The 26,658-nt window shown below is 34.3% G+C and overlaps 2 protein-coding genes across 4 annotated transcripts in view; one reads left to right on the top strand and one right to left on the bottom strand.

Moving 5' to 3' along the window:
• Positions 1-26,658, top strand: part of LOC139982120 (uncharacterized) — a 671,468-nt gene that overhangs the window by 453,600 nt on the left and 191,210 nt on the right. The window lies entirely within an intron of this gene.
• On the bottom strand, positions 13,860-21,202 carry LOC139983626 (uncharacterized). Of its 3 annotated transcripts, XM_071997298.1 has the most exons (7): positions 20,781-21,191; positions 20,127-20,214; positions 19,050-19,215; positions 18,682-18,872; positions 17,356-17,515; positions 16,433-16,551; positions 13,860-15,805 (listed from the first exon to the last, which is right to left on the bottom strand). In XM_071997298.1, exons 3-7 carry the CDS (start codon positions 19,123-19,125, stop codon positions 15,488-15,490), a joined length of 864 nt encoding a protein of 287 aa, XP_071853399.1. In that variant the 5' UTR covers positions 19,126-19,215; positions 20,127-20,214; positions 20,781-21,191; the 3' UTR covers positions 13,860-15,487. The 3 variants fall into 3 exon arrangements, with proteins under 3 accessions (XP_071853399.1, XP_071853398.1, XP_071853397.1); XM_071997297.1 differs by lacking the exon at positions 20,127-20,214 and having other exon boundaries at positions 16,433-16,515; positions 20,781-21,202; XM_071997296.1 differs by lacking the exon at positions 20,127-20,214 and having other exon boundaries at positions 20,781-21,193.

Below are 26,658 nucleotides of genomic sequence, written 5' to 3'. Positions count from 1 at the left end.
CTGTTGAGTTATGTGTACAGGGTACATTAAAGTATATACAAAGTTATCTCATCCCCTATTTGAAAACACTGATGGAAATTCGGAAAAAGAAAACGTTGAGGGTCTTTTTATGCGTGAGTAGGAAACCGGTCTTAAATTGGCATTACAACAAACTTGGTATACCTTGCGAAATACTGAAAAGTTAACATGTACACATATCTTTGACTTCATTCTGAAATTGTTTTTATCATATACCAGTACATTTGAGAGTTACTTTTGAAATTCATTGTATTTCAAGCAATGCATGCATATTACAGAAACACACATGAGTATCAGAACCAATCCCACTGTAAAGGTACATGTGCAGGGTGCATCAAAGTATATACAAAGTTATCTCATTCCCTATTGGAAAACACTGGTGGCAATTTGGAAAGACCCAATGTTGAGGGTACGTAGCTTGTATTTTCAATGCGTGAGTACTACTGGGTAAGGGGTGGTATAACGTTGAGATTTATCCCCAAGTGTAGCATATGTACATGTTGGTATTGATGCATGCATCTATTGGTGAGGTGTAATTTGACACCACAGTCTACTGGTATCTTGTGAGTGCGCTAGAATGAGTGGCAGGAGAACCTATATAGTTCCTTATTGGGGTAACGATGCCACTGCAAACTTACATGGGGGATGCAAAATTATATCTCTGATTTGCCTATGAAACCTTTTTTTTCCAGCACTAATTACATTAATCTCTTAAAGAGGCCATGACACGAAAAATCCAACTCATCGAGAGTAACTTCCTCTGAATCTATGAGAAAATCTATGTTCAAAACTGTCCTCAACACCTTGAAAACCTCAAGGACTAATTAGTAATCAACGTTTTAATATTCGCATCCGAAAATAGATATCTGAGAATGCGATTTCACAACAAGACAATGATGACGTCATGTTAGGAACACAAGTGCAAAGCCCAGGCATGTATCGGATGCGCGACGATTATACCGTTCCATATACTGTACACGCACATTTACACTGAGAGAACAACCACTGTATTACGCTTTCAAGTTTGTTTTACAACTGTTGTAAACTATCCGAGAGAAATGCCGGTCCGTTGTGTTGTTGGGGGCTGCATAAATATCATTACCCATGCAATTAGCCTTCATCCATGGCTGAAGGACGAAAAAAACACGGCGATTATGACCAAGTTAGTGCACAACACCAGCGCCGATTTCACTGGGCCTAGCCATTGTGCAGCGAACACTTCACGGAAGCATACTACGACCCCTCCTTTTTGTTATGAAATAAAACAAATAGACTTTAACGGTTCGACATAAAAGAGTCATTCTTCTGTCAAGTAATCCACAAAAAACTACTCTGAAGACCAGATCGGGGAACAGGAAATCTCCAACGGGGCAAGTGGCGATCCTTAGGAGGTAGTGCGCCGAGCACTAGTAGTACTATAGTATTAGCGTTACTACACTGAAGTCGCAATAGACGAAGAGATTTTACTGTATCATCGAAATTAACACCCCCTTCATTGCTCTATTGTATACTAATAAGCTATGAGGTTAGCTTCAGAAGCGATGGGTTACATCTTCTTGTGAACAAATCTCAGTGCCCTAATTTATTTCTGGAATATGCTGGATCAGTTAGTTATAGCAATAATTTCTTATTCCTATTCCAGGAAAACCATTTTTTATGTTGTGGAGGGAGTGGGTGTAATGGGGATGGGTCATAATAGGTAGGTAAAAAGATTTTATTCCAAAGGGTGTTTAATTAAATCTCAAAGCGATTTATTTTAAAGTCACAGAGCTAAAAATTCACACAACATAGTTCAAGTGTTAAATCATTGAACAAAATTTATTCAATATCAGTTCTAGACAGTCATTCTGGACAATCTGAACTAACATTAACAACAATCATTGTATTATATGACATAAAAGTAAAACTGTACTTTCCATAAACATTATCATTCTTAAATACACTAATGTAATTTGTGACATCAAAGGAGGTTAAAAGAAAACAACTTACATGATTTTTTTTTGCTTTAAGCCTACAAAGCAGTTGCATGTCCATCGCTATCAATCGTTGTTGTGACAAATTAATTAGAATAATCCAGAAGCAAATACAATAAAGGGTTATTTAAACCAAGAAACACTGCACGAAGTAACTCACATGCAAAAATGTCACCCAAGCACGACGACACGTACAACACTGATGGGCAATGTGAAACACAGCATCACACGCATTAAAACAATCGAAGACCATTAACAGGGTGTACTGCTGAGTTTTTGCAGAAAGACTACAAAACAAACCAACTGCTGCTGAAGAAACAAAGTCTAAACATTCAAGAGTTCTGCTGCCTCCATTGGTCTTTGTTATGACTTTTCTGTCAAATATCATTGGTGATATGGATATTTTGGCTTCCAGATTAAAGGTACGAATCAAACGTCTGGGAGGTAAATGCCCCTAAAAAGGTCAATGCCCGTTCCCTTATGCACATATTATATGACATCACGGTCACGCCAATACTTGTGTCCAAATGCTTCAAAACATGCCTTTTCTTTCATTGTTGATGTTGGGTCTGGCAAATAACCTTTTCATCCTTAATTAAAAGTCTTGAATTTCAATATATCAACACTGAGGGAACCCTGACGGATTGATAATCCAACACAATCGTAGTTTAGAAAAGGTGTTTCTGGAGGAATTTCTCAACCAAGGCTTCCTATACAATGAGTTTTCTCCTGGCAACTTGAATCCAGTGTAATGACCATTGGCTGGAAAATCACTTCTGATCCTTTGGACTGCACATGATGGTAGCACAACCCTGACGTGTCTTGCTAGGAACCCCAAGTATCATTGAACCTGTTGACCGTAGGCTATGTATCTGTACTGCCTGGGAAAAAAATTATGAAAGTTCAAAATGTATTAATGTTGGCCCATGATGTCCACAATAACAAGCAGGCATGCAATGTACAGTTATGGTTACATTTGTTGTGATTTTACACCTTCCATGTATCATGAAACATTCTTTTGTTTCAGAAAATTGATTTGCAAAACTCCAGGCCAAAGTACTAGCCAAGTAATAATGAGTATGAAATAACACATGTGCCTACCTAGCATGGCTGCATAATGCAACTTACATCCCCGAGCCAAACTTTCAGTATGCAACCAACCCTACTAGTACTACACACTCTACATATGGGTTGTAAGTTACCGTAACACAACGCACAATACGGTTTAGGGTGTTCCGCGAATTCCAACAACACATGCACAAAATGGACTGGATTTTGTTTTTAAAAGCTTCGTTAATAAATTCTTACCACGTTGTATGTTCCTTGCAGTGGTTTCGAACGGATTTATTCTTCGATATGTTGTGGAGCTCTTATTTCGGCTCGTTTAACAGGCTCGAACTGATACGGTTCTAACACCTCCGCTCCACCCTCAACGTTCGGTTCAATATTGGAGTGATCATCGCCTTCACTCTCTGCTTCGAATATGAGAAAGGGCACTCTAATTATAGCCCAATTTCACTGCCTGGTGAAGAACCATTATCACTTTGAACTTCGGTTGCCGCAATTGGTTCTGGATCCGCCATTTCACAGGAAATTTTGATTTGATATCGCACTTGTGATCGGTGTTTTGTTTAGCAACTACTAGTGGTATGTGTACTTGTCTACTGTGTACGTGAATGGTATGTTCGGAGGATCGTAAGCAGCGACAACAAATGTGTTCAAAACGTGACGTCACATGACGTCATACGAATCGGAAAATTTTCGAGTAAACAAAGTTTCAAACGCCGAAAAGGGTAAATTCATTCTCAATTTTCGACTTGAAAAATCAAGTTTTAAACTGGCAGATTGGTTGATACATGTTCTAGATTCTTTGATGGATCCCAAAAATATAGGACTTTGAAATTTTCGTGTCATGGCCACTTTAAAGATATATTTAAAATCTGGCTTCATGCACTAATTGCAATATTTCAATAGAGTTTCTCTGAAAATTTGAACTCAAAACCTTAAACCATTGCTTACCTATACAAATTCTGCACAATAAAAAACAATAAAATACATAAGGAGCACCGTGAAATTTGCGAGCAGGACAAAATGACTCCAACAAAAGACTAAAGAATTTTTTTCTTTCTTTTTTCTATTTCTTTCAATAATTTACAATTCATTAATCTGTACAAATTCAAATTCATCAATCTGTACAAATTTAAATCAATATATACATATTAGAATTACACTAATTGCATCATTATTGAAATAAGTAGTAAAAAAAAAAAACAGAAACCCTGAGAACAGACACCCTGAGAATTATACAGAAATACACATAAAGATCCCGGTGCATAAACAAAAAAATGGAAATATATGCTTTAAATCAAAGAACCTCCTTTCCCCCACAGTTGACACATAACATAACAACAATTGACCCCTAATTAAAAGTTAATTACACATAAGACAAAACTAACAGAAAATCTAAACTACTGGGATGTAATGTAGCAATACAAATATAAAACACATGCTATCTGTACATACACGCTTTAACTTGTTAAATGAAGATTATTAGTATGTTCCTGGTCCTATTTGATTCGTAGTTTATTTAAACTTACGGTTACTTTGGAGGTCCATGTTGAATCCCGGACTCTGTAAAGGTTCCAATCCCCAGGTTCGCGTGTTAGCGAGATTGTAAGCACTATGGCTTCCAAAAAATTGCTGAGCTTAACATGTATTTTTGTGTACCACGGTTTACGAGAATCTGTTTGGGATTTTCGAATAGCTGCAACTGTGTATTCAGGTTACCAGATAAGTTTTGCAGAATGAGTACAACTGACGTTGTTCTTTTGATTCATTCTTCGTAAGGAGAAATGTTCGCAAAATAATACAATTTTGTTTTGTTTGGGCCGATAAATATTTCTCATGACATGTTGTTAGCACATAGTAATGACATAATTCTGCATAATGCACATTGCATTATGCATGGGTAAAGCAACGTATTTCAGGCTATTTATTCCTGGTATCAATCCCTCAACTTTTTCATGAAATTCAAAATGTTTCCATCTCACCTACTTTTGGTACTAAACGTTGCCTATCTTAGATGTGTAATTTTACAATATAATTAAATGTCAGGAATCGAATCAAGCATTGCTTGGTTTCCTTCCGATTAATACCAAGTCTCGTATTTTGTAAGGGAAAAGAGGGAGGTTGGGGGTGGTTAGGGGTTCAGTTATATTCGATATTAAAAAAAAAAACAAGTACAGAAAATGCTATATGTAGATTAAACGAATCTTTTAAAAATAAATATTTCAAGACCGTCAGTAGGGTTCCTTTAATGAAACCAGTTCCTTCTTTCGTGTTTATTGCATACAGGTAGTAATTAGTTTGCAGGGTTTTTCGTAACTGATCACCAGAAGAAGTCACCGGTCCCTACTATAAACCATACCAACTCATACAAATAGAGACGAACATAACATCAAGTCAAACAAAAAATATTAATACAACAAGTTATGTATCATTTAGAAAAGAAAGAAGTACGGAGTAACATGTGTTTCAAACCAAGGCTGTCCAAACTCACATCGTTATGTCCAAATTGAGACGCGGTAACGAAAACGAAAACAATATGTCCGGAAAAAAATCATATCAAAAGCAATATTCATAACAATTATTTAAGTTTAAATATGTGGATTTAATTTTAAACATGGCGATATCGTTTACGATATGCCGATGTCACATTAAAACAAAACGCTATCAATTTTATTAGTTTTGGAACAAAATGTCCCTCCGTAAATCAGCCAAGGGAAGATAGCGAAGATATATCGATTGAGCTCAATAAAGGATAGACGGAGAGGGCGCTCTAGCTCTTACTTCTTTAAATCTAAAGGATTTTTATGTTTGCTTTTAAGTTGTTTAATCCATTCTCACTTAATCGTATTGCATATCTTATGAGCTACATGTTAATTTAGTTTAGCATTCCAACAGTACAAAAATGTAACTGCAGAACCTCCACAGAAAATATTCAATAACTGATCTTGATAGTTATGACATATTACGACTATATTATACCCAGTTTGCTTATCTTTAATTACGGAGGCCCTGTACCACATACAATAAAATAATAAATGTAAATTTAGTACATATAAAGGTAACTGATATGTAAAGTATGCAATTAAATGGAAACTGATTCTTGTACAGCATTTTGATATCTTTAGATTAATACTTTACTACACTTAATGCCACATTCATATATTAAAGCTAAGTACATAGCAAACTATACCCGACCTTCCATTTTCGGATGCATGAGTTATCTGTAATTTTCTTCAATGTTATTTTGTACGTCATTTATCTTAATGTCAGTCTCATTGGGACCCGGTGGTAGGCTATCGTATACCCTGAACCTTCAGTCTGGTCGATGGATGGTGAGTATGAAGAGGTTTATTTCTTCTTTCATTGATGCAGTTTTAAAGTTCAATGAACTATCAATGTCGATTAATAAAGCAATAGATGTATCATTGCGGAGTATGATGTTTATCGTAGTAATGTATTTATACTTCACTGCATAGTCTATTTTTGCTATGATAATCTCCTAGACTACACTCTTTTTATTTTTTCTTTGATGATCATGAGAGTCATTGTATGTGAATATATATGCTCAATATCCCCGTTTTTAAATCTTGTCCGAAATAAAACCAAAGGAGATTGGTAAGTAAAGGTAAAGAAATGCATGTCTCGCTGCTATAAAATAATTAAGATGAGCTCGGAGCGGAGGGGGGGGGGGGGTCTGAGAGGGACCAAGTGCGGGTAGAGAAGAAAGGAAAAGACGGACATTTTATAAATAATTAACTCCAGCAAGTATTACTTCCTCCTTATCGCGGTCATAACCGCCCACCGCAACGGATATAAAACCTGTAATATTAGCAAACGGTATTACCAAGTTCACGTTGAGGGTGGAGGGTGGAAATTTACCGCTGCTTACCGCGATTGGTTATGTCACTGGTTACAGCCAATGGAATGTGCATTTCCATAAGATTCGGTAGGGCATGTATAACAAATGAATATTGTATGATTCCTAACCCCTCCCCACCCTCTCTCTCCGAGAAAAAAAAATACAGAAGATTGAAGATACAGTAGATACTATACTACTAACTAGCTATTATTCCTGCAAAACGAGGACATTTTGGAGATATAATTATACATATATATATAATATATAATTATATATATATATATATATATATATATATATATATATATATATATATATATATATATATATATATATATATATATTTATGGGTGTGTAAGTTGTGTAAGTATGTGGGTGAGTATATATCTACCAACATGTTTCCATGTTAAAAAATCCATACATGTATACAATCAACATAAATAACACAAATGGAAAAACATGCACATTGATTGAAAGCCGCTGTCGTTCCTCGTGAAATAAAACTTTATTTCAAACATTTGCTTTTATTAATGATGTATTTCATGCTGATCTCCTAATCTGAAAGATAAACTGAATGTGTAACAAATGATGTTCATCTTCTTATTGTTTTATCCTCGTCGAGTATTTACTCTCTTTTTTTACTGAACGAAATATTTCACGATTCGACTTATCACTGTCTCGGTGATGTTTATGACGTCATATATGTATTAGTCTGATCATCGTTTCTCTTGCTTTTCACTACAGCGCCTTGGTGCTAGACAGGAAATAGCAGATACACAGTATAATGATACGGTAGGTTGATGGGTATTGTATTACACTCATAATCGGTGGTTTGACCTGACTAGAATGTGAATGTATGGTTATAACATAAACAGTTTGGAGAAATTTGTTTCAGAACACGTACAGTGACAATATCTGAAGGATTGGTGTATAATGGGGAATTCTTTATCATCAATGTGGCTTTTGCAAATACAGTTAAACTTAAGGACGAGGTACCAACATATCTTTCATATAAAGATGTGTCAGAAACATAGGTGTTCGACTTTAAAGCTATTTCCAGCTCATATAATAACATGATAGAAAAGGTTAAGTCTACGCATGCCTAACACGGACGATAGTACCTGCATTATATGTAGCAAGCTGTGATAAATTGGTGACAGTCTGCTGATATCAGAGATGAGCGTTAGAGAAACGATAAAGATAAATTATAGAAAATAGTCTTCCATTAATCAAAGTAGGAACATAGGAATTCATAACCCCCCCCCCACAAAAAAAAGAACAAACGCGTAATTGATCAACAAAATACAAACAATCAACTCTACTTTGTAAAGAAACAATCAATCATTTATATATTCATAACCGGAAACTGATTATATATATTGGAACTGGTTCACAACTAGCTATGAATGTTTATTGGTCTCTTATATGGTCTCTTAGATTGGTCTCATTTATTTTAATGTGGTGCTGTTTGAATATGACCTGTCATAAGAATGTAGTAAAGTTTTAGTTCAAACTCCTCGAAAAGTACCCAAAATAGACTGAGAAACGCGAATGTGTAAATATATTTTTCGTGGGAAGAGGACGATGTGTAAACGAAGTTTTATGAATCAAACATGATTCTCGGAGCACCAATGTAGAACATGGGCATACATTCCTGCAGACAATAAAAATATAACAAAATGGAACATTTAACTCTAATCAGATCTCAAACATGTAAAATATTCCTGAATACTGTAGAACTATTAAACGAAATACTTAATTCCAAATCAGAATAAAAGTTTACGAGAATGGAAAAAGGAAAGATCAGTTGAATTAACAAAAAGTAAAGTTATATGAAATAAATTACTTCACGATTAAAATCTGACATTGACACTGTGTAAATATATGTTGTTCATTGGCTAATAATATGATATCGTCAATAATATCGAAAATGATCATCACAACTATTCGTGTTATTACTTTGTCGCATATTTGAGAGGGCGCTTTTGCATGATGGGCATATTGATATTTTAAAACATCCTATTTGTCTAAGCTTCTCTCCTATTCGTGCGGGTGTGTGTGTTGATCTCAGTAGAATTAAGCTTTAACCTGTAACAGAAAACGGGACGTAATGATTATTGTTGCTGTGATGGTTCAGCGCGTTATCCATGATATGCGATGATTGCAAGTGTTTTGTGAGATAACCAGGCTGCGTCACATACTAAAACATGTCAAGTGTGTAGTAACACTCGTGTAACCAAAAGTATAAACCAGAAACATGATACATTATTGAGGCATTAATTCCAAACAATTTAAGGGGACAACATTAAGGTAAATAACCACAAAAGCGTTTCTTAACTAAGTGATTTTCTTGATGTAGATGTTAACAAAAACGTCAAAACAATTAAATAAGAAGTTAGTGATTTGTTTACCATAACCACCCCCCCCCCATTCTTACTGAGCGTGATACAGACCCTCAGACATAACCGCAGGGCTCTCCAAGGCAAAAACGTAAAACAAAAATCACCATAATGCAATGGAGGGACGAATTCTAGTTGGAAAGGATATCACAGTGAACATAAATTATCGTCATCAACAAAATCTGATAAACTAGCAGATATTTTAAGACCGAGAAAGTCAATAAGTCAACTGAATACAACTTTTTTTCTTTTTCCTTTTCGCTCTGCGATAAATGCTACCCATAAGGAGAAGCGTACTATAACAATAGTGACCACACTAACGGGTGTACGTGTAGGAATTACAATACATTTATGAAGGCATACGTACACATTTGTTATCTGCTTAAAAGGAATTATGTAAATAATGTAACAAAAGTTTAATAAAATCTTTGGACTAGGTACGCAACACAGTAGGCCGTAAATCAAGCCCAGCTCTCTCGGGTCGTCATTGTAGCTTCTGCCCTAGACGTCGCTTCCAATATACGCAATCAAGTGTATTCTATGTTGAAGTATCCCTTCTCATATTTATACATCCATATTTCTGTTGTCTGTAAAGTCCGATAAAAGCAATGTTTGCTCTCTGGTAAAAGAGAGCGTACATATATCCTAATTGCTCCCACCCATCCCATTACGACACAAACCAATCATGTTGAATGCTACTTTGTACTGAACTAGTTCGTTATATGTTATATAAATAACTCAAGATGTTGTTTGACTGTTTATTATTATCTGATTTACTTAGGTAAGGTACTAAACTTTTAACACATAATTTACAGCTTTGTTTGTTAACTAACTTACCAACATCATTTACAATCTTAATAATAGTTAGACAACGGATTGTTGGAATTTAGGGTGGAAGGATAAATTACACAAACCTGTGAACTGTCGACAAATTTGTGTATTCATACTGTATTACGATTTCAATAATACAAATTGTATAACGTTCGTGACTGCACAGTTTATCCTTGTGAGTAAAAATATATGACTATTTATCAACGAAATCTAGAACTAATGTACACAACGTAATACATATTGTATATTTTATTTAGCAAAACGAATTTAAAGCCAACATAAGTTAAGAAAACAATATCTGTGCGACATATATTTAACATATAAATTAATGAAATTAACAATGAAAGTAACAAGTCAACTTTCAGCAATTAAAGTTCGAAGGTATCCGTCTTGATGTCTTGTACAGAGACTAACCGATCGTCATGAAAGAAACAGCCGTTTATAGCATCCACCTTAGCTATAGGTCCCCTTTGTCTGACAATTATCATTTGAACAAGCATATCAAAATACTTCTTATAACGTCTTAATATTCACCAACACTATATCATGTTATTATTGCATACAGGTGACATGGTTCCGGGATGAATACAAGTAAGTTATTGCTATGTCCTTTTATGTAGAATATGTCGTTAAATGATCGTACATTGTTAAACTGTGCTTATGTATAATAATTATTTCATTTTACATGTTTATCTGGTAAAAACAGAACAAAGGAGCTGACAATAATAATTATTTTATTTTAAATATGTTTATCTGGTAACACTAGAAGAAAGGACCTAACGGGAAGGGTAGGATTATAAAGTATAATACATTTGAAAAGTTATGACGCTACCTCTCTAGTTAGGTCTTGTTAAAAAAAGATCTATCATTCAACTTACACAACTGAGGATAAGGATTATCTTTCTTCACAACACTGTGCTATTGTGAATTTTCTGATACCATTAGCAGCAGTAATCCACACTACGTCACTATAATATTTCGTGGTATAATGTGTTGCTAGATTTCATGTAACACTATCGTTGATTGTTATAAGGTTTTCAATGATCTTGCAGTCTTTCTATTGTTACATCAGCAATATTACTACTAATATTAAAATTATTACTAAACATGTTATTTCTCCGCAGAGATACAGAATGGCAGAAGGCTAGAATATCATCTGGGAAGTGAGAGTGGAACTGAAAGTGAAAATGACAATGAATACAATAAGTAATACAGATGTAAATTCGTACCTGTGACATCCCTATATCCGTAGATCGATGTTTGCAACTTTAACTGTGTATTATATAGTATTACGTCAGTGGCAATCTTTACAACTCGATCGTAAATAATGTTGCTACGCGGGTATGTTGTGGATTGATACAGGGAACTCTCGCTTGACATAAAAAGCATGGAACTCGATTGTGTCAAACAAATGGAAACGTTCTTTGTATGGGTCTAGTAAGTAACAGAACCAAGCTACTGATTGAATGGAATGAACACGGCTGTGTTAGAAATGGATAAACAGCGCACTCTCCAGATGTTTTCTCCTTATTATGCTACTGGAGAGTTGGTTAAACACGTTTGTTTTCTAGACGTGTTCTTGACAGATGAAGCCCTCGAAAAATAATGTATGGGTACCTTTTTCGATGAGTTCGTGAAGTTGCTCAAAAAACAAACTTCGACAACACTATGTGTAAAAACAAACAGTCGTTCAGTTATAAACTGTCTTAGTTTTGGCTACATTCACAACTAAATATTATTTTCTTTCAACGTGCGTATTAATGGACGCATGCTATTTTTGTCTTACTCCAATCAGTCTTTATGTTATTAATGATATAATACACGCGCCATATTAGTATTATTATTATCATTATTATTATTATTATTATTATTATTATTATTATTATTATTATTATTATTATGATTTAATGGTAACAAAGAATGCATAAAGCAGACCAAAGTCAATCAGACTGATACCTTTCATTGTTCTTTATACCTTCAAGTGATCGTGATTATGTCAGCTTAGAAAACCTGTAGCAGATTTATAGCACTGTAGAAGTATTTCCTCGCTTGTTTTACTGTGTATTCCTTACGTACAGATTATAATATTCATTAGCAACAATTACTAAATCATTAGCACGATATTGAATAACCGATCAATGTTAAATTATCACACGGTTTTCATTTTCTACATTTTTTATTTCATTATCACATTACATTAACCAAGACGTTTTTTGGTTATTCTTTGGAATGTTACTTATCTTTAACTTACGAACGCCAATATTATCATTCCATGACCCAAATCACCCATGTTACCTTTACTGAAATCATTCCGACACACATAGTCGTAACAGTAAGATAGCGATACCAGTGTACATAATTCCACGGCTTGATTTTGAAACGACATGGTACATTTGCCACCATACACCAAGCTATCTCAGATGAGTAATTCGATCTGCAATGTCACGGTCGGAGTTTTCTCTACGTGTACTTTTATATCACGTCCCTTGAATTTCCAGTACGTTATGATTAATACCCCTAAATTATGTATGCTATAATTTAACGAAATTAGCAATTAAAGTATCCATTGATTAGTAAATTGTATATTGTATATTATGTACACGTATGACACATTTCAATTGCTTTATCACACCTACATAATGAAGAAATTGTTCATAATCGATGAATAATAAGTTTACAAAGTCATAATCGATGAACCATAAGTTTACAAGTTTTAACTTGATAATAAGCGACACATTTAAGATTCTCAACATACTTAGGTTTAAATACTTATTTTTCATAATTTAACTTGAACGTCACTGCTCGGTTCTACCTTACCGATCGATTACTGCAATATTCACTCAGATAACAAAATATCTACAACATTCTTAGACATTTAGTGTAATGGCACACTCGTTGAATCATTGTCTGTAGTTACATAATATGAACTAAATTAATGTAATTATGGCAATCAGTTGGATTTGCTTCATTTAACTAGGTTTAAAATTAGTTTGATTCATTTAAGGCCGAATTTAATTATTCTTCTATAACTTGTACATATAAACACAATGGCAAGACCAAAAAAAAAGTTGGTTTTAGTTTCAAATGAACATGAGTAATGGTCATTAAATATCAATGTGATGTTATGCTGCTGGAATTATATGACGTCATATCGTGTATTATTTGTTTTGCTTAGTCGACAAACATTAACATCATGTTTTTGATTGATGAAATAAATTGATACAAATATGTATCACATTATTTGATACATTTGATCTAACATTATTTCAAGGCGATGTTTACGAAATTCCGTATATCTATTGAGTAAGATGGGTTTTTTATCTTTGTGATTTAATATTAAACAAAATAAAAGGATTCGTTGATCAAAAATCCGGTGACTAACTTTTTTTTCTTTCCTGGCGTTACTAGTCTGCATTAGCTTAATATCATCTTTAGCTTAGTTATATTATTATTATTATTATTATTATTATTATTATTATTGTGTAAATTCAATATTGTATCGATAATGCAAACATGAGAGAATTATCTTAATTCAAGACAAATGTTTGTTCTTTTAATATAAAAGACATTTTCATAATGTGTGTTTCATTTGCATGCTTGAAATATGTGGGGGGGGGGGTGGGCTGCTTAGTTTCTCGTTCTTGCTTTCATAAATAAAATGATATTCTAATAAAACACAGCGAGGTATTGTAATATTTTTTTTGTATCAATACACTCTAAAAACAGTTGGTTAAAAAATTAACCAATACCTTAACCAACACTGGGCACGTATGTCAAATTCGACTTATTGGTGATATTTTAACCAACACCTGTTGGTTAACGGCTTTAACCAGCCGTTGGGTAACATTTTTAACCAATAAAATAACTATAAGTTTGTACCCAACAGTTGTTGGTTAAATTAATAGTGTAAATTATGCCCATCATTGGTGAACTTACAAATGTAGGGATCATTAAATTGGGGAATTAAAAATCATTGTATTGGGCAATTACTACATTTAAATTGGGCAGTGGCTTTTACCATTACAAAAGGGTGGGGGGTCAAATGAGCCTTCATTGCCCAATATATGTTGGCGAATGCAATATATTGGACAGTGATGGATGAGATCCTCAGTGGATTTTACTTAATGTAGTTGAAAGACTCCTCACAAGTTTTGTTTATGCAGACCTAGTTTGCAACAATCAGTTGAATATGGCAATGCAAAGAGTAAACAATTCCTTGAAAAATATTGAAAAATTAACAAACAGTTACATTACAGAAGCCAGATGGATGACATTTTGAGAACTTGTTTTTATTGAAAACAATAACCAGCTGAACCATGTGAATAAAATACAAACAAAACAAAACAACACATAAATATGCTTGGATGTAACAACTTCTTAGCTGTGCTCTATCAGACCTTTAAGGTGACACAACGTAAAAAACCTCTACTCTTCAAGAAGAACCTTATTCATAGAAAACTTGTTACACTCAATATCTCACATGTAACTATAGATCAATTGATGTATAAACAATCTATGAATCTAAACATCAATCATGATCTGATTAATCAAGGTTTACCTATAGTATACATACAGTTAATAAAGAATTACATTGAGTATCACATACATATGTGGTGTACATGATTACATTTAGAGACATAATTATGATATATGCAGTACATTGCAGCCAGTGCATTGTTCTTATTTCCAGTATTTGGATGTATAGTATATATCTTCACCACATATAGAGATACATGTGTAGGTGAACTTTAGCTACATTAAACCTTACTCACTCATGAAAGATCAGTTGATTAGATCGGGATTCCAATAAAAATTAGTAAGGAAAGTTTTGATTTGTACCAGCATGGTATGTAAAAATATGTCATATCATGAGTTTTAATTAAACGTCCCTTCAAGATGATGCTATTGGGTGTGTGAATTTTAAAATAGTAATATTATACAAACTTCTTGCTTACAATTATTATATGAGCTTCTTGCTTACAATTTCCTTTTAAGGCACTTCTTACTTTCCAGGGCCAAGAACGCTATAATACAACTTGGCATATGTGCTTCTTTGATTTCATTAATCACATTTTGAATGAACTGCCAAACAAGACTGCATGAAGGTCGATAAGCCATGTCCAAAATGCACATTTGCCATGAAACAGAAAAAGACAGCTTTAATAGAAGAGATTTGTGAGAAACTGACCTCTGTTCTAAAATAGCAAATATCTAGGTTGGTACCAAGAGGGCTCCTTGCATACAAAAGTAGCTGCAGTATTTTTGTGGCATCAATATCCTTTGAACTTTGTAAAATATCAGCCATGAATATCTTGCTTACAATTCTTTTCTTTAAGCCACTAATTACTTTTCAAGGCCAAGAATGATCTAAGATCTCTTATGCAACTTGGCACATGTGCTTCTTTGATTTCATAAATCACATTTTGAATGAACTGCCACACAAGACAGCATGAAGGTTGGTAAGCCATGTCCAAAATGTACATTGCTTTGAAACAGAAATCGATAGCTTTCAGTAGTGATTCTTGAGGGACTGGCCTCCGTTCTAGTATAACGAATGTTTGGGTTGGTGCCAAGAGAGTTTCTTTGCATACAACAAATGGCTGCGGCTTCTTTGTGGCATCAATAGTCTTTGAAATTTGTAGAATATCAGCCACTTCCTGTGAGAAAAATTGAAAAAAATGAAAATTATCACAAGCTGCTCTTTGTCAATCAATATGAAGTTGTGACAGCAAGAACCCCTCCATTCTAGCAGATTTGTATTTAGAAAAAACTTTATATGAAATTATACTTGGCACAGCCAAACTTCATAACCACCCATATCTATGCTTACAATGACATGCTAGTTTTAAAAAAGTACTATGAACGTTTGATACATTTGAAATTTACTGTTTAGTTATCATGTTTAGAAGATACTTTCACTATCATTAACTTTTTATCACCAACTCATAATTTATTAGTTAAAATCAGCTACACATGTGACCCATATCCTACTACTGTCATTTACCAAATTGAGCAAAATTTGACAAGCATATTGTTGTTGTGAAATCAATATTTAAATAATATTACGTAGGCCCTGCCCACTCATGAATATTAATTATCCATTTTGAACCAAACGGAATATGGTTCATGTGCTTGGGAGCATCTATGTACATTGACTCAAATCCAGCATAATTGTTGAGATTCCACTTTAACAAGCAATCCATCACAAACTACAAAACACATATGTCATAAGCATGTTGTCAATGAACTTCAACAAGCGGACAAATGAATGCTTAAACACCTACTGGTTGAATGTCCACGAAGGAGGTGATTGCCTCTTTTACTGAACACAATCCTTTCTTTCCCTTTCCTTTCCCTCTCAAGATGACTGGAAGAAGAAAAAATGCCAATGTTTTCTTCTTATCTGTGAAAGTGACAAAACATAACTAAAGATAGGTCCAAAGTCCTTGTGCATAAAAATATAACACAATTAATAACCACTTAACATATAAATTGTCATTATAACGTACAGTGCCCGTACAGCACAAATTATTTGTATTTTCTCTTGCCTTTATTTGTCTCTAACACTAGAAGTCCTTCAAGTCATTTGTATCAGAAAATGGCATATCATGAGAATGCAATGAGAAAATGGCATATCATGAGAATGTAATGAGATAAGTTAGCATCTGTTTGGTATTTTGTGTATGTTTATTTTCAATCATATATGTCTCCTTTAAAAGCCCACATTCATAATGTTGTGCTGCTATCACAACCTGTTTGCAAAGTTATCTACTCTTTATATTTTATTATATATTCAGATCTCAAAACACTCATGAACCTTTGACATATTTTGTGTTCTATTGTTCTATAGTAGTCACTAGCTTTTGGCTTAAATGAAATCCCAAAGATGGGTCAGATGGAGTCTAAGCAAGGGAATATACCTGCACCAACCCAACTTGGTTTCTGTCTAAACCAGATCCCATTGATGCTTTTTGTTCAATTTCAGTTTATTATTTTTACAAAAAAAAGAAAAGGAAGTGTTATTGCCTTAACAAAAATTAAACTAAGGCTATTTTGAGAACAAGATCAGATATATTACGGATAATTGGTCAAACCTGAGCTTTCAAAAGTTCCTAGTGTGATGGTGGTGAAGGGTTGCAATGAATGATCAACATACAAAAAATTAAATTAGCTCAACTATGCGCACTGAAATAAGAAGCACACTTACCAATAGACAAACTCTCTAGGTTAACGTACTCCAAACCAAGAATGCCTTGCCAATTTTCAACCTGTTTGCCATATTCTATAATCCCATTGTAGTACAAGTCCCATTTTTCATACAGGTGATCCTCATGCTCAGGCCAAAGCACTGAAAAATCTTGTTCTATCTGACAGAGCAAAGGGAAATAGAATACTTTAATGTGTGTAAGCATATTCTTTTTTTGATCCTCAGCTAGGATCCATTAAAAAATCACTCTCACAGAATTTGTTGAGGTCTGGTTACATGCATCTATACAAACACTATGTATTGTTGAAGCTGGATGTGGAAAATCCAACTGCTTGATACCTTTTGCTAGTTTAATAACATTTAGAAAACATCTTGGAAAGAAAAGTAAGTATTTAACATTTATTGACAGATGCTTTGAAAATATCTCAGAATACAGCTCAAAAATGTTTTTTTTCAAAATATTTGTTTTAATGTGGTGGGGGGGGGGGGAATTTGAGTTGCAAAAATTCAATATTTAACATTTGTGATATCATCACTGAACAAAAGCATATTCATGGGAATAATTTATCTTGTCTCCCTGTAACAAGATGATAGACAAGTTGTTAGATTGGTACACAATTGCAAGAAATGCAGAACAAACATTGCACATTAAACCATAGCACTGAATGGCAAAGACACCATATTAAAAAAAAGAACTTTGTACAAATTGTAAACCATGTTATACCGCTTGTATCTGTACCTTTTTCCACACTCAACATCAGCAACCTTTCTAAAAATCCTACCTATATCCTTGAATAAAGCAAGATTTTCATCCAGAAATAACATTTTGTCCAATCTGGTCTTTATAATGCATACAGATCTGCCAGATGCCTAAGGTTAAATTAAAAGTCAGTCACTTTTCTTCACTGTGTGGCTGATTACTGTCATAAACTTCCAGGCATAAATTAAAAGAGATTTAAAATATAATGCCATGATTTAAAATATAATGCCATGATTTAAAAAAAGCAGTAAAACTAGTTCTTTCCAATCAAACTAGATATGTAGTCAATCAAAGTACTGTTTTTAAGTTGGTCAAATAGGCTTCAAAGTGAAATATAGTATTAACTCATCAATGAGGTTAGTGACTTATTTAATTTCAGTGTTTCTGCTGAATCAAAACCTTGCTAGTAATTTTTCCACTTCCTTTTTCAAGAGTTAAAGGATATGGTCTTGAATAGTATCTTCGTAATATGTGTATTCAGAGCTAGCTTCTTTAGTATTTTTTATGCAAATTCACCCACGTATTTCTCTGTAATTAAGCAGCAAAAATTCAAATTTGATAGTTACCATTCCACGGTCTAACAACCTGGGATACTCTTTCAGAATATCTGAAATGTTAGTTGAGTGGTCTTTGATCTGCTGTTGTCTGTAAACTGCAGTTTGCCTCATGAAGTCCAATACTTTCTCTCTTGGTTCCATGTTACATTTGAGCCACTCAGTCATCATCACCAATTCCTCTTTGTTCTCCAGATCAGCTTCTGGCAAGGACAATAAAAACATATATTTCCTACTGAACAGAGATGCCTTAACATCAAATTTTGAAAGTTACCATGGTTGTGGCAGGTATAACGTGTCATTAGCCAGTCTTTGATCATTGTCATGGCATGAGAGATAAGTCAAATCCTGAGAACAGTTGGTAAAAACCTATTACACACCTCTCAATTTTGGTGGAGTGGACACTTTAGTCAAAAGAGTAGGTGGACTTGATGCACTGGGGGAATCTTTCACCATGGCAATCTTCTTTTTACATACGTAGCGTAGGTGCTCTTCTAGATACCCTGTCGCCGGTCGTCCTGTGGCACCTTTGCAATACCATGCTTCCTGCACATGAAATCAGCATACTCCTTTATCAAACTGAAAATCAAACCTTCCTTATAGCTTCAGATCTTACACAGTATGGAAGCAAAATTCAAGCTAACTCAGAAAATTATGTGACTTATTGATCTACATGTAAGGCTGTTGTACACCAACATGTAGAACTTCATAGCTGGTTGAAACTAAGGCTTTTAGCCAGCAAACAACAAACATGTCTTGTACATGTTCCACAACTGCACGGTAACAATATGGACGCTATGACTAGGGACACTGTGGCACTACATACTGTCCTCACATAATATTGTATGCTTACTGATGAAACAGTATTGTCCCAGGGGACACTATGACAATTGATTTTAAGTGATAAGCCTGAAAGTAATGGGTTTGACCCTAATTGCACATATCATCAATAAGTTGCAGAATTCTGATATTTTATGGAATAAGGAGGGTACCTACTGAACAACAAACTCAATTAATACCTTGGGTAGATTGAGAGATGAAGCCCACTGAAAACCAGTGCCTATGTTACAGTTTTTGGATTTCCCAATGTGAAATTTGAACATCCATTTTGATATTTTTAACATATTAAAAGGCCTTGTCACCCTAGTGCTGACTTCAATTAGAAATTATTCAGTTAAATGATGCCTATATAAACCTGGTAGTATTGAAAATAGATTTCAGTATCACAGTCCTATATGAGATGAACAAATTACTTGGTAGAACCCACAGAAGATTATATAACTTGACTACAGATGCAAAAAGGATTGATATTGTGGGCAGTGTGTTGTGTTCCACATTTTAGAGACATTTTTAAAGGGCAGATAGGAAACTAGTCACCTCAACACAACAACAAAAGTGGTCTATACTATGGCTAATGACAATAAAGCCGAGGGATATTAGAACATAAACATGCTTACATAACCCAAGAGAGATTCTGGATCCTTCAGAAAAGGAAACAAATCAACAACTGCTGCTGCTAACGCTGCCTTAATGAAGGAGCTTGGCCTGTAGATTAAAAAGGAAATAGGTAAAATGTTGACAACAATACAGCAAATTGTATCCTATCTATTGAAACAATCCATTCAGAAACATAACCATATTGAATATTTTTTATTATAAATTCTATTAAAAATATCTCTTGGTCTCCAGGGCATTTGAAAAGCCTATTAATCCGTGTTTATATTAGGAGGGTCTGCTATTCCCATAATATATCATAGTGAATAGATGTCTTAAACTAGCTATACTCACTTATCTCCATAATGATCAACCATGTGACTAGTACAAATTTCCACAAGAATGTGTCGATCCTGTTTTGAACATAATTTCTTGCAAGAGATGCTTCATTTAACATCGACTAAAGCACTGTGTTAAACTCAGTGGCAGTTTAGTAGTATACTGTTACTAATATTACTAGTGTTACTATTAGGCATACTAGTATAGTACTACTACTAGTATTAACGTTAGCCTAGTATAAGCCTAACGTTGGCCTATGAGCCTAACGTTATACTGTCACTGGGGGTCTCAGTGCCCACATAAGTTCATACTTTTTACCGATGTTAAGCTACACTTACCGATGAAAGTTTCATGTAGAGACTCGACCTCGCATTTTTTCAAGAAAATCAAGACAGCAGTGTCTTCGATATCTGCCATTGCGTTAGCTGTAATCTTGATTACTAAACCACCCTGTCAGCGATCGTACTATGCATGACGTGTTATGTAGTGTGCGTTATAGATGCTGCACTGATGTACGTACAGTGTACATATATGTGTACGCGCGAATTTTTTACTCAGTGAGCGGTAAAGTTATAAACAAGTTGGTTAAACGTCGGACTGTGACATGTACATACTTATTGGAATAGCCCAAATACTGCCAGTTAACCAACTTAAGGGCACAAACTAACCAATTAAGTGAACGGGGGTCTTATACTATTCTTTTTTTAACCAACGTTTTAAGAGTGTAGTCTGTACTCCTTTCAGATAAAGATTAAGAGGTTTGTTACTTTTGTGCCGACAAGACGTGTGTTGCTTGCTGATTCGATGTTCCGGGGAGTCTTGATGTTTGCTGTATTTTTGTCCTCTGTAGGGATCGTTTCCAGTTCATATTGACGCTTTGGCAGTGATTTTTGCTTTTGAAATATGAATTGTAGACAACGAGCAGAGAAAGTACTGATCACTACTTACAGCCTCAAAAATGGGGTAAAAACTATTCTTTGCTATATCATATTTCTGCCATTAATTGTCAGTATATCAATACGATCAGGGTTAGTCTAGTGTGCCTTATTTATCATCACAGTACATTATGAAATGTTGCTCACATGATCTGGATTTATCAACCGCCCCCCCCCCCCCCCCCTCAGGAAATTACTATTGAAGCAATCTTCGTTAACTAACAAGAAAAATAAACAAACCAAAACGAATTTGAGTTCAGAGTTGACTGGAAAGCAATACTTTGTTTATGCCCCTTCCATCTGTTTGGAGAGAGTGCGCGCTCCACATAACAAAAACATCAGTCATTTTAGAAATGCATTTAATTATTAAATTTCCATTGATGGGTGTATCAAACTAATAACATAGTTGAAACTTTTGTTGTTTGTGTGAGTCAGTGTGTTGGGGAGTGCAGTATAACTCTGCAAACCGTTCGAAAAGACGTAGCTCTACTTGAAAGTAATGTTAAGTTGATACGATAATGACAACAGATATATCAGCATATTTTTAACCTAAAAATGCTATCATCCGTATTTTTGGAGAACCTAACTTGTTCCTATAAATAAGTATAACCAGCTTATTTGTTTATAATTTATCGACATGAAGTACACAAACAAACAAATATAAAACAGAAAATCTAACGTTGCCGTTATTTCTTCTAGAGCGATCAATTACAGATTTTAATGATAATGATAGAAAAAAAAAACATTAATTGCGTAACTGAACTAAGATGGATAAAGATGAATATTAAGGCATATGGTTATGTCATCAATAATCGAATTAAGCCCGTTAGGTAAACGTCAATGTTTGATATAATTACACTAGTGCAAGATGTAAACACACAAAATGACTAAGCAAAACGGAAGAAGATATTTAAATAAAAAATAATCCCCATGTCGAGCCCCCTCCCAACCCCACCTGATATATATATATATATATATATATATATATATATATATATATATATATATATATATATATATATATATATATATATATATATATATATATATATATATATATATATATATATATATATATATATATATATATATATCAATTTTAAAGTTATCAAAACTCGTCACCGTTGATGGTTTAAAGTCTTTAGTGACATGCGCTACAAGCTGGTGAACCGGGCATTTTGAACAAACACGACGCACATACTATAAATATTACAATGTATAAGCCGATGTTACCTGTAGAGGGTACAGTTTAGGAAAAGTCTCTGTTGTGGTTCTTCCAATCATGCCGACGGGCGTTAACAACAAAGTGTGGAATGTATCCCCGTTAATTCACGGTGAAAATATGTGCTGGAGTTTGTTTTATTATGTTTGTTATTTGATTTTAGCCAGGAATAGGAGATTATTACAACAATTGCAAGTTTACTAAACGGTGCCGTTTTATTAGTCAAAGGCAAAGAGAAACAACGAAAATAACGACGCCTAGTGTTTGTAAACGTCGTGTTATTTTTACAAATTTGAACCGTGGGCCGACAGCAAAACATAATGATACAATAACAGACCAGTATTCTTTGTGTCAACTAGTAACAAATACATTGTCCAGTTGTGGGTGCATTTGTTTCCATTGCTTCACATTTCTTCTAAAATCTGTCCAAGTTTCTTTCCTTTTTCCGCTTTTAGCTATGAGCGTGTCACTTTCAGCGTAATTGACATACATTCATACATCACAATATCGTACTCCAGGTAAGGTAGAAAACATGTCAATATGAAATTCTATGGTTCTCGTGATGTGAAGAAATTGCAGTAAAACAAAGGATGTGCAAGGTATATTAACATAAAATTACATCATTTATTCAATGGTATATTTTATTTGACTTGAGGGGTTTTAAACATCGTCCTTATTGTTAACACTTATTTATTTTTACACTATTTGATTGGACTGTTTGTTCTCTCTCTCATTAGTGGCATTGCTCTCTTTCCGAGAGACACTGTTCAATTGTGAATACATTATTTTACATATTTTCATTTGTTATTCATTTAACGTTTCTTCTTTCTATGTGGTTGCTTTAGAAATATTTTACTGATTTGAAAACTGATTATAGTTTAATGTGCCACTTTCGCTTTATTTTATTTTATTTATTTTTTTTTTGGGGGGGGGGGATGTCTGCCCATATTTCGAATTAGGTGATTAATGCATCGTTTAGCTTAATGTTTTCAACTTTATTTCTTTTGATATATCACGATCTGAAATGAGCCAAACAGAGTAAATGTATTCAAATGAAAATAAACAGACAATATATATATTTATTCTGTAATTTTCCACTCAGCTGTCCAAAATGTAATGTAATTGTAAAGGAGGGTTAGATATGTTTAGACAATATATTGTAACGGATATACAGGTCATATTTAAGTTTCAAACTTCTGCAGCGTGTTTCCGTCAATCATACTGATTACATTAAAGAAAGTATCCCACTTTAATTCGTGAGAACAAGAGTCTTTTTAATTAATTGCTCATAGGAACGTATAAATTAACAACAAAGATAACACTGAACATCACCGAGAGACTGTAAATGTTTTGTTCCTTGTATACTGCATAGCCTTGCATTATAATAACGTCCTGAATTGTACACCAGCTATACGCACCTCGTGTCCTATGTTGCAAGTTACAGCTTAAATTAACTTAGATCTACACACGCGCGGAGAGAGGAGAGCGTCCCAATCAAAATGTTTAGTACACAGACCAACACATGTTAAGGCCAACCATGCATGAGCGCCCTCTAAAACATGTGACTGAGCAATACAAATCACCACATTATTATAATAGGTCTACGCCATATTCAAACAAAACAATAACATCACCAGTGTATCTTAGACACCCATCAACAACGTATATCTTCCAAAATATACAAAATTAATATCTTATTCGCAAAGTATAGTTGTTTCGCCGTTTTGATGTGGTCAGTGTAGCTTCATCGCTATTCTAACGTCTTTGTCTGATATCAGCGCACTGTGACCAATGTAACGCGGAATTCTAATGTATAATGCAAGTATTATACATAAGGCAAGTTTTCCACGTAAAGTTTGATCGTTCGTGTAACGCCTTCCTGGACTTAACACCCGAGATGAAAGCGTAAGCGAAGAAACGTTCAGGTCACTTACGCATCTTTAAATACAAATTGTGTGAAACTACTGAAATTGTTCTATTGATTTATTTCAGCACAGGGAAACTTTGGAAATTGTGTCCTTTCGTTTAAGTATCTCAGTTTTGTCGTTCATACGGATTGTCGGTAAAGTTAAAAATTGATGGTTGGATTCACTTATTCGTTTCATTTTGTTTTTTGTTTGTATTTATGTGTTTGTATGTGTTTTGTGTATGCATGCATATGATTTTGTCTTGCTGTTTTTGTTGGTGGGTGTGGATGATGATGCTCAGGGACCCGTTTAATTGAATTCGGCCAGGACGTTTACAAGTTTCACTTTGTTTTATTTTGTTTCGTTATGGTTCCTTTACAGATCCCGTTTGTTAGTTCTAATGATACTTCATCACCCCCTCCCTCACTAAAGACAACTTTATAAATATGTTTGCGTTCAAAACAGTAAGGCAACCGGAAACGGAATTATTACTGCACACCATACCAGTATTTCCAATAGCCACCTTGATGACATAGAAAGCCTTACTACTCCGATCCCTCTGTTAACAAATTGTGTATGTGAATTCGCATTGAAATAAAATTGTGCAAAGTGTTTTAAATGACAACCATCTTTCTATATTCTAGAGTACAGTAAGATCAAACCACAGAGCGTATGTATTGTACTACATCATACTTCCCATTCTACCTCAGCAACATATTCTACATCTGTTATCTCCTGTTCAGTATCCCGGTACTGTAATGATATAACAGGGAGAATGTGATCAGACCAAGTAATATTTGACTTCATCAACATCATCGTGACAGCCATAAGCCGAAACAGGAAATATGTTGTTTAGATCAATTAGGAACGAGTAAATACAAATCACCATAGAATACAATAGCCATAATTTTTTATAAATTACATTCATCATTAATATGAGCAGATCAACAGGTCGGAATGTCCATCATGAAGAAAAAATATTCACGATATTTATATATCCAAAGAAACAATAGCGGCTTTGAATCAATGTGCATGGTTGTCTACTTGTCTCTGTTGATGAGTTTATCCATGTTTGTATTCATGCCTGGATGTTTCAGCAAAAAATATTCTGGAAGGTATGAAATATATCAATGATTAATATAAATTGTATGTTCCGTTTACCTGTTTATTAGCAAACAACCATGACACGCAACCATTTCAAATAAATACAATTATAATAGTTGCTTTGTTTTTTGTTGGTGGAGTCGATTAACTAGTTTGTATTAATAATATGTACATTATGCATTTTTGATTGATAATATTGGACGAAAAGGAATGGTCGGTTGTATGTGAAGTAGAGTGCATACCTCTGCTACACAACTATGGAGTGGTAACACTATATAGGGAGGGTAATTCCAAGTTGAAGACCAAAATGACAAGGGCGGGGAGTATAATTACGCTGTTATCACATACAGGGGCATTTTAAGAAAGAATATACCAACACATATCTGTAACGTGAAATTTTCTTTGGTGACACGGGAACAAAAGAAAGCGATTGAAATTCCTTCTAGACCTCGTGCCTGGGCATAGCTAAATGCCCGCTTCTCTATATTGGCTGAATTAATGAGGATGATTTGCTCTTATCCATACTGGGATATTTTATTACCTATATTAGCAGTTGTTTTCCGACTATCAATTCCTTAGACCATATTTTTTTTCTAATCACTTCTTATAGCATTTCTAAACCGATTACCGAATATGACAGGTTCGTCCGGGGAAGTTTTAAACAAATGTAATTATGGCACATAGTAATAACCTAATTTTATTTTTCGATGAAGCCTTGACCCAAATCTAGACCTATTAACGTTAAATTCAAATACGGTGCTGCCCACGGGGTACATATTCCTGTCCTCTTAGTACGCAAGTTTTTTTTTTTTTTTTTTCTACAGGTCCAATCTTGTTATTGCATTATGGATGACTAAACATAGCTTACACTCCAAATCAGTGTTGGTAATAACATTTACGTATATTCAAGGTTATCATCCAGTGAGATGGGTGTACGTCGATGAGGTGAGAAGAAAATGATAATGTTTAGAGTCAATTAGTTTAGACATAGACAGATACCCCACAATTCGTGTCTTATCCTTTCTCCTCCACCCCCAGACTCTCCCAC

Source organism: Apostichopus japonicus, chromosome 16, assembly GCF_037975245.1.
Source record: "Apostichopus japonicus isolate 1M-3 chromosome 16, ASM3797524v1, whole genome shotgun sequence".
Classification (NCBI taxonomy): Eukaryota; Metazoa; Echinodermata; class Holothuroidea; order Aspidochirotida; family Stichopodidae; genus Apostichopus; species Apostichopus japonicus.
Note: the sequence above shows the minus strand (reverse complement) of the source record. Positions and strands in the feature narration are given on the sequence as shown.